General features: G+C 44.7%; 1 protein-coding gene across 4 annotated transcripts in view; it reads left to right on the forward strand.

Moving 5' to 3' along the window:
- The window catches only part of SIK3 (SIK family kinase 3), a 281,667-nt gene that overhangs the window by 221,593 nt on the left and 46,271 nt on the right, over nucleotides 1-13,803 (forward strand). For all 4 annotated transcript variants that reach the window (XM_040327664.1, XM_040327667.1, XM_040327665.1 and 1 more), the window contains exons 16-17: nucleotides 497-650; nucleotides 3,620-3,745. In XM_040327664.1, the coding sequence (XP_040183598.1) occupies nucleotides 497-650; nucleotides 3,620-3,745 (280 nt within the window). The remainder of the gene's footprint in view (nucleotides 1-496; nucleotides 651-3,619; nucleotides 3,746-13,803) is intronic.

Here is a 13,803-nt window from a genome sequence, read left to right on the forward strand (position 1 = left end):
AGTGACTGCTTTTCATTCACATTTACTTTTATTTCAATTAAACTTTTATTGGGTTTTACAAAAAAAATAAATAATAAAAAGCCACCTAAGTATGACAAAATGTCCTGAAACAAGTCGATACTAGTTTATATCGCCATAGAGTAGGTAACATTATCAGTCTGTGTGTACCTGAACAAAAGTCATCTGTTGACAACGGGGAGACATCAACTAAGAGTAACCAATCCTAGTACCATACACTGTATATACATGGAGATGTATAATGGAGTATTGTTCAGACATTCTACCATTAACTAATGTCTAATAACCACTGAACAAAAATTTTAAAAATGATAGAAGACAGAGAGGTAAGAAGGTAGTAGGTTTGGGTGTCTTCATACCTGAAATTGACATACATTTCTTGTATACCCTCCAGAGTCCCCAGTGTTTCACATTTACTTTTATTTTGGTGCAGTGCCATCACAATTTAATTATAAAGACTGAATTTTCCTGCTTTCAGTTCCATGTATAAAGACTCGAACACACTTCACCTTCCTGCCGAACGATTCTCCCCAGTACGAAGGTTCTCTGATGGAGCCGCCACAATCCAGGCCTTTAAAGCTCACTTGGAAAGGACAGGACACCATAACAGCAGCATCAAACAGCTGCAGCAGGTATTGTTTGCCATTTGTATATTGTCTGGTGTATACCTGAACGTAGCTCAGTTCATTTTTATTGCCACACATCGGGTACGTTTATTAAAGCACTTGAGTATCAATGAATGTGCAGATTGCATGTAATCCAAGATCCTTTTTGGTCTGTTTTGTGATCAGTGTGACAGATAATTTTTTTATTTTTTTTCGTTGCATGATAGTGTGGCGAAATAGCATCCATCTCTTTCCTCCGTTGTACCGGGACAATGAGCATAAATGTAGTAATGACATTCAGTCGCACTTTTAAAATGGGCGGTTGTATTCATAACTTTTTAAATAAGAGTAAAAACAAATTAGCAACTGCAAACAATAATGCCGCGTACACACGATCATTTTTCAGCATGAAAAAAACGTTGTTTTTCAAAAACGTCATTTAAAATGATCGTGTGTGGGCTTCACATCATTTTTCAGGTTCTGAAAAATGACAAAAAAAAAATTCTAACATGCTGCATTTTTTAACGTCGTTTTAAACAATGTTGTTTTTCGGGTTGTAAAAAAATTATCGTGTGTGGGCTAAAACTACGTAAAAAACCTGCGCATGCTCAGAAGCAAGTTATGAGACGGGAGCGCTCGTTCTGGTAAAACTACTGTTCATAATGGAGTAAGCACATTCGCGCTGTAACATACAAAAAAGCGCAAATCGTCTTTTACTAACACGGAATCGGCTAAAGCAGCCCAAAGGCGAATGGAACTTCCCCTTTATAGTGCCGTCGTACGTGTTGTACGTCACCGCGCTTTGCTAGATCATTTTTAAAAAACGATGGTGTGTAGGCAACATAAGAACACTGATAAATGTCCCCCTTTCTGTTTTAATATCTCCCAATATAGAGCAAGTGTGTGAAATGTATCACTTTACTATTTATGCCTTAAACGCACAAGGTTATGGTTGTGTTGGTACAATACTGATTTTGTCTCTTCGAAAATGTTTCTAGTTGGTTGTCGGTATACTATACATTGTGTCTGCAGACATATTTACTTTTTATTGATCAGTTTTTTAAAAAGTTCTATATTTTTCTTTATGATATTCATTTGGAACAATGCATATGCATTCTATGCTTGAAACCAGACATGTCCAAAGTCTGGCCCGCGGGCCATTTGCGGCCCGCGTTCCAGTTGTTCCATCTGTGGCCCCCAAAGCTTAAGCGTGTTATGTTTTTGTATGCTGTTAATATATCTATCATTAGCCAGACAAATCCCAAGCGCCACGCTCATTGTGTGCCAGAGCCACTATGAAGCTGGCAGCGCAAAGAGCCAATCACAGGCACTGTGACTATTTACGATCTCTGCATCTGCGGGCTACAGATGCAGAGATCGGGGAAATGTCACAGTACCTGTGATTGGCGGTGGCACTGCGCGTTGTCGGCTTCCTTGCGGGCTCGGGCACATAGACTTGTGAACACGCCCACCCACATGCCCCAGCTCATGCCAACAATGAGCGCAGCGCTTGGAATTTGTCGGGCTTAAGAAGATAGATCTATTAACATAATAAAAAAAACATAACACGCTCAAGCTTTGAAAGAGAGAGAGAGAGAAATTTATATATATTTTTTAAACATAACACGCCTGAGCTCATCGTTGCCCTGATCGGAGAAGACAATATTTCATCATATGTTGTCATCCAATGTTATGAAATGAATAGTATGCCGTTTGCAATAAACTTTGCATAAAATATTTAATTTGCATTTAATTTTAATGGTTCAAAAAAAGTCAGGCAAAATGGTCAGGCCCTCACGCCCTCTTTGAAAAAAGTTTGGACACCCCTGCTTTAATCTAAAATCTGCTGGCTTATAGTACATCATAATAAGGCAAGCATCCAGTAAGCCCAATCATAAATGATCCCACATAGGTTTGTGGCAACTGACTGCTTAGCACATGTTACATAATCACATACAGATAGAACCTAAATACTTTCTCAGGTTTATCATTGTCACCACTTGGCACTGCTTTAATAAATGAGCATTCAGTATAACTAATAGGTAGAATAAAGACTGAACTACATGCAGACACAGCTCTCTGCTAGGCAATATATAATGATGTGTGAATCGCCTTTCTCCCCACACTAAGATAATGCCACCCTATCACCACCTAGCATCATACATGCTTGCTGTTTTATAGTTCAAAAAGTTATCTGGCATCCCTTTTGAGATAAGCCCAATAAGCCGCACAGAGGATACATCGTTTTCATTCATTGCTGCCAGAATGCAACCGTGTCGATTGAGTTGCCCACCCGGAGACAGTCTTTTATCCAGTTTTGCCCTGTACACATGATCGGTTTGTCTGATGAAAACGGTCCAATGGACCGTTTTCATTGGACGAACCGATCGTGTGTGGGCCCCATCATTTTTTTTTGTTTGTTTTTAAAATTTTCTGATGGTTAAAAAACCGATAGAAAAAAAAGGATCGTCTGTGGGGAAATCCATCCGTCAAAAATCCACGCATGCTCAGAATCAAGTCGACGCATGCTCAGAAGCATTGAACTTCATTTTTCTCTGCATGTCGTTGTGTTTTACGTCACTGCTTTGGACGCGATCAGATTTTTAACTGATGGTGTGTAGGCAAGACTGATGAAAGTCAGCTTCATCGGATATCTAATGAAAAAAATCCATCGGTCCGTTTTCATCGGATGAACCAATCGTGTGTACGTGGCATTAGAAGGACAAATCACTCTGCCCCTCTAACAAAAACAATCATTGCTAGAGAATTTGCAGACAACCATGATGAAGCTATAGCACTCCGAAAAGTGATAAGGAAGTGATGGGTCAAGCATGCTGCAGAAAAACAAGGGAATGTGACTTAACCAATAGAAGTTCCTAAAGCATACGCTTAGAAAAACATTTACAGTAAGTGTTTGAGTAGTTTGTAATTCTAACGTATGCATCAAAAATCATGTGTGTGATGTGATAATTGTATGATTTTTTTTCCAATTATAGGAGTGTGAGCAGCTTCAGAAGATGTATGGTATAACCATGGATGAGAGAGCTCTGGAACACACTCAGCAACAGCATTTCATTTATCTGCAAGAGCATCAGCATCATTACCTGCAGCAACAAATCCAGGTGCCGACTATGCTAATGATTCTGCAGCTACTTTGTACACTTCTACATTAAAGGCTGGTTCACACCAGATGCAGGCCAGTTTGTACACTTCTACATTAAAGGCTGGTTCACACCAGATGCAGGCCAGTGCTTTTTTATCCTACATCAAAAATGCATGCACAGTGTTTAACATGGATTCCAATGGCAGTATTTCTTTATCGTACATCACGGGACACAGAGCGGCATTCATTACTATATGGGTTATATGGAGTACCTTCAGGTGTAGACACTGGCAATCTCAAACAGGAAATGCCCCTCCCTATATAACCCCCTCCCATAGGAGGAGTACCTCAGTTTTTCCGCCAGTGTCTTAGGTGTTAGTCATGGTTTAGCTTGCCTCCACATCCTTGGGATTAGGTGAGCTAACCGGTTCTGTCCAAAAAAGCCTCAGCGCTAAAGTGGTCAGTAACCGGACCCCAAACCCTTGGGGTATAGCCCATAATGCTTTTCTTTTTAGAGAGCTGGACCCTGGGCCCAGAACTTAGAAACCTTTGGGTGCCTAATGTTTCTGTTGCCAGAGTGCTATATGGGCCCAGGACAGTGGATCCTTCATAGGAACCCAGGGCCTGAAGGTCTAGACATCCCCACCGAGATGGGGGAAGATTGGGCCTCTTGCTTGGCAAAGTCCTGCGGCATGGAGCAGGTAAGTGAGGGGAAAACTTGCGGAACTTGGTTCTTAGCAGGTTTTTTCTGGGGGGTCACAGGGGACATGCCTAAAGTTATGCACTGCATCTGGCAAACTAGTCACATATCATAAAGATAGGATGGCTCTATATGTATTATTCCCCATAAGATGTGACCTCCCTTGTAGTGTTGGAAAAGCATTGAGTGGGGCCTGTGTGATATAAAAGTATATGTGTGTGTCAGAGAGCTGTGCTTACCTGCAAGCCTCCAGGCGATGCTCCATTCAGTCTTCCTCCTCACGGCCTGCAAAGCAGGCAAAACGCTGACCTCCTCATGGTTCCAGGCTGCAGGCTGCAGTTTGCTGGAGCAGAGAGGTCCCTTCCTCCCAACCCCACCCCCCCCCTGTCGGGAGGGGCATTTCCTGTTTGAGATTGCTGGGGGGGAAGGGCGGGTCAGTGGCTTAAGGAAGGGGCGGCCCTTCCTTGTTTGTTCCATATAGCTCATTCAATACTTTGGAACTGAGGAGGAAAGACCAGAACGGCAAGCACGGGGCGCCGAGGACACACAGTGGCCAGAAAGAATATTGCAGTCTTCAGAAAGACTGTTTTCAAGCCTAGGAATAGGCTGTTTCTTTTCCATCTCATAGTTTTTCTTGCAATACTACTCAGGGGGACAGAATGTTTTTTCTTTCCTAGATTTGAAAAAAAAAAAAAAAAAAGATTTTTTTTAAAAAAAAAAAAAGTGTCATCTAGGGGAGAGGAAGCATTTTTTTATCCCCCAAACAGGTGTTTGGGCATTTAACTATTTATAAGTCCCAGGTACCAATAAGTAGCAGGTGTACCTCGGTATTGTACCATGGCATCAAAAAACAAGGGTACAAGAGGTGGGGATTCCCCCAGAGAGTCTGAGGTCTCGGACAAAGCTATGCCGCTGCTTTCCCCACAGGGAGCCTTGGGGCCATCGGGATCTGGGGCTGGAGCTGACGCGGGTCAGTCCAGCCCTAAGATGGTCACGGAGGAGGTATTACTCACCTCTTTAAAAGAGATGCAGAAAAGCATGGGAAAAATGATAGCCGCAGCTATGCGGGGCAGTAAGCGGAATAGATCTCCGTCGCCCGAGCGCGGACCCTCAGAAGAGGAGGTCCTTTCCTCAGGGGAATTGGACGACCTCTTGGACAAGGACCAAGTAGGTTCAGGGATCGAGGATCCGGATACAGAGGAGTCTGGGGCAGTCTCCCTGAGGGAGAGCTGGTGGATTCAAGGATTGTCGGACTTGGTCCATAGGGCATTCAACTTGCCAGTACCAGATCTCCAGGTATCGACGGTTTCAGCTTTGGGCTCACTGAGGGCGCCTCAAAGCAATGCTGTGTTTCCGATCCATCCTCTATTAGAGGGAGTTTTGTTCCAAGATTGGAACAAGCCAGATAAGATCTTCTTACCACCTAAGAAGTTCTCTGTCCTATATCCTATGGAAGAAAAATTTTCCAAAAGATGGGCTACTCCTGCAGTGGACGCAGCCATCTCATGTGTTAACAAATCGTTAACATGCCCTGTAGAAAACATACAGGTGTTCAAGGATCCAGTTGATAAGCGCTTGGAAGCACTACTTAAGAACTCCTTCACTACTGCAGGGGCAGTAGTACAGCCAGCTGTGGCTGCGATTGGGGTCGCTCAAGCATTATCGGATCAATTTAAGCAGATGCTTAAACTTATTCCTGCCCAGCAGGCAGAAGAATTTTCGGATGTCCCTAAGGCCATATGTTTTACGGTAGACGCAATCAAGGATTCTATCCAGCAAGCGTCACGTTTATTGTTATCCCTTATCCATATGAGAAGACTCTTATGGTTAAAAAGCTGGGAGGCTGAGCCCCCATGCAGCTCCTGGTAGGGTTCCCCTTCCATGGAGGACGACTCTTCGGAGAAGACCTAGATAAATACATTCAGACCATTTCAAACGGCAAGAGTACTCTCTTGCCAACTAAGAAGAAGGTTCAGGGGCCTGCGTTTAAACGACAGTATTCCCCTGGGCAGGGGCCCTCTAATGCCAAGCAGTATCGACGGCCTCCTGCAAAAGCAAACTTCGGCTTCAACAGCAAATCACAAGGACAGGCTGTTAGAGGCAAAAGGCAGTGGTTTCGCAAACCAGCAAAACCAGCCCCCAAGCCAACCTTATGAAGGGGCGCCCCCACCCACGAAGGTGGGGGGAAGGCTGCGACTCTTTTCAGAGATTTGGGAAGCCAGCATTCCCGACGAGTGGGTACGGTCTTCCGTGGCCACAGGCTACAAATTAGATTTCCTAAGGTTTCCTCCTCCTCATTTCCAGAAGTCGAGGATTCCAAACGATCTGGAAAAGGGAGCCGCATTAAGATCGGCATTAGATCATCTACTTTCCCAGGAAGTAATAGTAGAGGTACCAGTCCTGGAACAGGGGCTGGGTTTCTACTCCAACCTATTCATCATCCCAAAATCCAATGGAGATGTCAGGCCAATTTTGGACCTAAAGATGGTAAATGCATATCTAAAGATCCGCTCATTTCGGATGGAATCCGTGCGGTCAGCAGCTGCCACACTCCAGAAGGACGACTTCATGGCGTCCATAGACATAAAGGATGCCTACCTTCATGTTCCAATTTATCAGCCACATCAAAGATATCTACGCTTCATGGTGGCTTCGCGTCACTTCCAATTCGTGGCGCTTCCCTTCGGGTTGGCTACGGCCCCCCGGGTGTTCACGAAGGTCCTAGCTCCGATCCTAGCCAAGCTAAGGATCCAAGGGGTCACGATCCTAGCATACCTGGACGACCTCCTAGTCATAGACCACTCGTCTCCCGGCTTGGAGCGAGCAGTGGCCCTCACGGTCCAATACCTCGAGAGGTTCGGCTGGGTCCTAAATCGAGAAAAGTCAGCTTTCCAGCCCACAAGGCAGTTGGAATATCTCGGCATGAGATTAGACACAGAACAACAAGGAGTGTTCCTACCTCTGAGGAAGGTAAAAGCCATCAAGGAATTAATCCTACTGGTTCTAAGCACTCGCATCCTACAGGCAGCCATCCTGTCAGCATGGAGCAGAAGGCCACAGGCCTTGGATATCCCGTTGCCGCTCTTATCAAGAGTCCGACAAAGTCTGTGTTGGTGGTTAGACCCTCAGAATCTACTGAAGGGGAAGTCTTTCAGCCCAGTGGCTTGGAAGATAGTGACCACAGATGCCAGCCTGACGGGCTGGGGAGCAATTTTGGATGGTTGCACTCGCCAAGGTACTTGGGCAAAGCCAGAGAAGCAGTTGCCCATCAACATCTTGGAGCTCAGAGCTGCTCGACTAGCCCTCAGGGCTTGGACGTCAAAATTGCAGGGGTTCCCGGTGAGAATTCAATCAGACAATGCCACGGCCGTGGCATACATAAATCACCAAGGGGGAACCAGGAGTCAAGCCGCTCAGAGAGAGGTGAGCTTGATTCTCCTATGGGCAGAGGCGCATGTGCCCTGCATATCGGCAATATTCATTCCAGGAGTGGACAACTTTCAGGCGGACTTCTTAAGCCGCCAGACTCTATGGCCGGGGGAATGGTCTCTGCATCCACAAGTCTTTCAAGCACTCTGCCAAAGATGGGGAGTGCCGGACGTGGATATCATGGCATCGAGACTCAACAAGAAACTAGACAGGTTCATATCCCGCTCAAGGGATCCGATGGCCTGCGGAACCGATGCGTTGGTTTGCCCTTGGCATCAGTTCAAACTTCTTTATGCGTTTCCCCCGCTCCAGTTACTACCCCGCCTGCTGCGCAGGATCCGGGTGGAACACATACCAGTCATCCTGGTAGCTCCAGCATGGCCCAGAAGGGCATGGTACTCACTCATCCTAAAGATGGTAGTGGGAGACCCTTGGACTCTTCCTCTACGGCCAGACCTGCTATCGCAAGGTCCGATCCTCCACCCTGCCTTACGGCATCTAAATTTGACGGCCTGGAAGCTGAATCCCTGATTCTCAGGGGTAGAGGTCTGTCTCAGAAAGTAGTCTCTACCCTAATCAGAGCCAGGAAACCGGTCTCTAGGGTGATTTATTACAGGGTCTGGAAGGCCTATGTAGGCTGGTGTGAGTCCAAGCGATGGCTTTCTCGCAAATTTACCATCGATAGAGTATTACGTTTTCTCCAGCTAGGAGTGGATAAAGGATTGGCATTAAGCACAATCAAAGGACAGATTTCTGCTCTGTCAGTGTGGTTTCAGCGGCCGCTGGCCACCCACTCGCTGGTTAAGACCTTCCTTCAAGGGGTCTTACGTATTAGACCTCCAGTTAAATCCCCGCTTTGTCCGTGGGATTTAAATCTTGTTCTGTCAAGTTTACAGAAACAACCGTTTGAGCCGTTGGCTGAAATTCCTTTGGTTCTACTGACAAGGAAGTTAGTATTTTTGGTTGCCATAGTTTCCGCAAGAAGAGTTTCGGAGCTAGCGGCCTTATCCTGTAAGGAACCATATCTTGTTTTTCATAAGGACAGGGTCGTTCTCCGCCCTCATCCTTCCTACCGAAGGTCATATCCAGTTTTCATTTGAACCAGGATTTGGTATTACCATCCTTCTTCCCTAAACCTACTTCCAGAAAGGAAGGGTTGCTGCATACCTTGGATATTGTCAGGGCCATGAAGGCCTATCTTAAAGCTACAAAGAAGATCCGGAAAACAGATGTGCTGTTCATTCTACCGGATGGGCCCAAGAAGGGGCAGGCAGCTGCAAAGTCCACCATTTCTAGGTGGATTAAGCAATTAATCACTCAGGCCTACGGCTTGAAAGGGTTGCCTCCTCCAGTATCATTAAAGGCTCATTCTACTAGAGCCATGGGCGCCTCCTGGGCAGCACACCACCAGATCTCTATGGCTCAAGTTTGCAAGGCGGCAACCTGGTCTTCTGTCCACACGTTTACAAAATTCTACAAGTTGGACGTAAGAAGGAATACTGATACTGCCTTCGGGCAGGCAGTGCTGCAGGCTGCAGTTTGAGACCCTCGGATTCCGGGGGCTCCTCTTTTTTGAGTTAAATTTAAAATTTAAAATTATTTTTCTCAACTAAGTTGGATTTATTATGATTTGAGTATATCTCTAAATTAAATCCTTTTGTCTTGGAGATGTTCTCCCTCCCCTCATTGTAAGCATTGCTTTGGGACATCCCATATAGTAATGAATGCCGCTCTGTGTCCCGTGATGTACGATAAAGAAAAAGAGATTTTTAATACAGCTTACCTGTAAAATCTTTTTCTTGGAGTACATCACGGGACACAGAGCTCCCACCCCTCTTTTTTGAGGACCATTTTGGGAGGCATACTGCTTGCTACAAAACTGAGGTACTCCTCCTATGGGAGGGGGTTATATAGGGAGGGGCATTTCCTGTTTGAGATTGCCAGTGTCTACACCTGAAGGTACTCCATATAACCCATATAGTAATGAATGCCGCTCTGTGTCCCGTGATGTACTCCAAGAAAAAGATTTTACAGGTAAGCTGTATTAAAAATCTCTTTTTTACAGTAGTGCATTGCATTCCAGTGCAGCCAACAAAAGTGGGACCTGGCATGTTTTTTCTGTATCTAATACAGGAAAATGCATTAAAAAAAAAAAAAAATACCTCAATACACATATCCTTAATTAAAATGAAGAAACAAAGGGGTAAAAAATGCACAAAGGCACCAAAATGGAACCAGCAAGCATCAAAAACGTGCATGCAGAAACACATTTGGAACGTAGAAATTGTGGTGTGAACCGGCCCTAAAAGGGCAGCATTGTCCTGTATCACCTTCTGTTTGCTTCATATTTACACATTTTAATCACTGTGTGCCCCTTAAATTTTTGACTTTCACTTTTGTTCACCTTGAATATTTGGAAACAAAGGCTTCCCACTTATAACATTGCATTTTGTATATATTGTTTTTCTACATACAAAAGTGAGTCATACACTTGGAGTTTACTACTCAATAAAAGTGTTTTTTTTATTTATTTTTTAAATTGTACATTATAGGGCGCAGAGGAGTTCATATTCATGGCTACTTGAGCTATGCTGCCATGTTTAGGTGGATGCACACTTGAAAAACAAATTATTGGAGGCCCTCATAACCCCTTTTAATTCAGCTTAGACTGAATTTTTAGCTAGTTGAGTGTGTCACCATGTGTCTCACTGAAGATCTTCTGCATTGTCTTCAGTTCCCATTAATTCTGGCCTGCTCCTAACACCTCTGGTGGGACAGAAGGGGTCTTTATCTGAATCGGTCGTTATGCCCAGCAGGCCAAGGGGGGGACTGTAATTGTGCAAGGCAAGGGCTGAAATGGGCAGGCAGTGGTGTCCTGATACAGCTTTCTCACTGGAAAGGTGCTCCTCAGGTTAAAGGCAGTGATCCCCTGGAGGGTGAATCGAGTCGTTAAAGAACACTGCGGGACACTCATGTCGTTATTTGTGAAAATTGGGCCTGTTGGCTTTGCTACATGAATTAATGAGCGCCTCTTTTCTATGTGGAGCTGGCGGCAGTATTTCCCTTTGCACTCTGTGCTATTGATTCTCTTTTTTGCTCTGTGTTTGTCGGGGATAGGCCAGCAGTGCATGTGTGTTGCATCATTGCACATTTTCACATTTCCTTGGGCAGACGGCGCATGATATCCAGAAGTTGCAAACTAGAGATTCACTGCTTTCCCCCCCTCCAAACTTTATGCTGTCAAAGCTATCATTAGATACCCTTTAAAAAACAGTAGTTTTCTTTGTGGCCCTGGAAAGACTTCTGTCACAATGGGTCTATTAAAACTGGTTCACTGTTGCCAACCCCAAACAAGGACATCTTGGCTATTCTGGACCTCTAGGGTTTTAACAATTTCCTGACATAACAACCTTTCAGGATGGAGTCCAACTGGTCGGTGCTTTCTTTGCTTCATTAGGGAATTTCGTGGCATCAGTGGATATCAAGGATGTGCCTACCCGCACATTTAGAACTTCTGGCCTTTCCATGATTTTCAGTGGTGGAGGATTGCCACTTTCCATTCTGGGGTTGTTAAGATTGTGGGGTACCTTGATGACCTGCTTTTCAGGGGGAAAATTGGCTTAGAAATGTATTCAAATGTTCAGTAAACTGTTCAAGTTCTGGAGAGGTTTGTCTGGTTGCTATATCTTCAGAAATCGGCCTTGGTTCCATCACAGTTTCTGAAGTACTTAGGTTTAGTATCCCTGGCTCTTTGAGCCAAGATGGAGTCCTTGAGGTTGTTTATTGGAAATTTTTTCAATTTAGAACTGCATAAAGGTGTTGGGGAAGATGAGGTCTATTTTGATGCCCAGTTTCACTCCGGAGCAAACTTTGAGAGTCATTGAATATGCTAGTACAGTTGACTCTCAAGACCAGGTTGGCTTTGGAATGGCGGTTATCTGCACAGGTGCCAGATACCAGCAATTACTTCATTACAATTAATTGGAAGGTCCTGAAAATGGACGCCAGCCTTTTAGACTGGGGAGGTGTTCAGGAGAACATCTTGGTTCAGAGTTTGTGGTGGTCAGAGGAACCAAAGTTTCCAACCAACATCCTAGAACTTTGGGGGATTTCGGCTCTGCTCTCCTACACTCGTCAGTATGCCTTCAGGGTGTTCCCATGAGGGTGTAGTCAGACAACCATGGCTGTGGCATACATCAAACATCAAGGAGGGGCGAGGAAGTCATGTTGCTCAGGGGAGTAGTGGATCTAATCTGATCTGGTCTTGGGCAGAAATTCACAATCCGGCTCTCTATGCAGTGCACATTCCTGACATGGAAAATTAGCAGGAGGACTTTCTCAGCTGAATGCATGAGAATTTGCTCTTCACCCATAGGTGTTTGCAGAGATTTGTCTGTGGGGTGGGGGGAATGCCAGATGTGGATCTTTAGATGCCCTAGTTATTAATTGGATAATTTTTTCTGTGATCTTTTGCCTTTCCTGCTCTGTAGCTCCCTCCTTGCCTATTGCGCATCATAAAGGTGAATGCAGTCCGGTGATTTTGATTGCACCTGCTTGGCCAAGCAGGACATGGTATGCAGACATTGTAAATCTCTTAGAAGATGAGCCATGGACTTTTCCAGATTAGCCAGATTTGTTGTCGCGGGGTCCAGTCTTCCATCCTGCTTAGACCCCTTTCACACTGGGGCGGTTTTGAGGCACTTTAGTGCTGGAAATAGCCTCTGCTAGGCACCTGAAAACCACCTCCCTTTCATTTAAGTGTGATTTCTTTCATACTCGGGCGGTGCGCTTGCGGGAAGTCCACCCATCTAAACCATACCTTCCTGAATTTCTTGGGGGCACCCCTGGCCTCATACGTCATCTTATATAAAAGTACATCCACATTTACTACTTGGAGCGCTGCATTTAGAGGTCCCATAACGCCCTGCTCATTGGAATGAATGGGCAGTGCTTTCGAATTGCCTAAAAAGCGGGAGCTTTTAACCCCTTCTTTGAGGTTAAAAGTGACCTGCTAGCAGCTGAAAAGTGCCTCTTTACCATGAACGCGGCCACGGCCCCAGTGTGAAAGAGGTCTTAAAGGTCCATTGCGTTGACTGCTGACGCTCAACACCTGAGAGATGGGAGTGTTCGGATTCTGTAATCCATGACCTCCCCAAGGCTAGGACATCAACCACCTAGGAAGGTATACCATTTTATATATGGAAGACTTCTTACTCCTGGTCTGAGGCTTGTAATTTTAATCTCCGATGGGATGTCAAACCGATTATTAGGGCTTGTATACCTCCATCTATACCTTCTTACTTGTAAGAAAGCCATAACTTGGTGCCCATGGGATTTTTTTGGAGGTGATAAAACACACAAAATGGTATATATCAATATTCCACTTTATTCAGCATATAAAAACATATACAAGTATGAAAACCAAAGAAATGGATAGGTTGATTCATGAACACATTTCAATAATTCACTTCCTCAGCAACTGATGCTACTCACAGGGTAGAAATCAGTTTGGTAGAAACAATTCAATAAAAACTGTATAGATTCCAGATGGTGACCACTGTGGCATGTCTGTCCCAGGAGCTGTGGAGACAGGGTGGAAGGGGGACCTAGGGATACCATAAGTAAGTCTAAATAAGTAAATATAGCTTATCTAGGAATTTGCCATCTCACTAATCCATTTATCCATTCAGAGCTTCTCCAAATAAAATGGTAGCAAGTTTACCAGATTTGGCTTTCCAACTGGATGTCAAGGGAAATTTTTTGACTTTTCTCTAGTCTACTGTGTAGATGTCCTCTGGCTTTAAGTGCCATCAAGGGACAGATCGCGGCTTCGGCTATACTTTTTCAGAGACCTATTGCATCTCATTCTTCAGTTGAAGTCTTTGTGCAGGGTGTTTACATGGAGCGTTCCACCTGTGCAGGCCCCCACTTGTCTCCATGATACCCCA

This window comes from Rana temporaria, chromosome 10 (genome assembly GCF_905171775.1).
Source record: "Rana temporaria chromosome 10, aRanTem1.1, whole genome shotgun sequence".
NCBI classification, from domain to species: domain Eukaryota; kingdom Metazoa; phylum Chordata; class Amphibia; order Anura; family Ranidae; genus Rana; species Rana temporaria.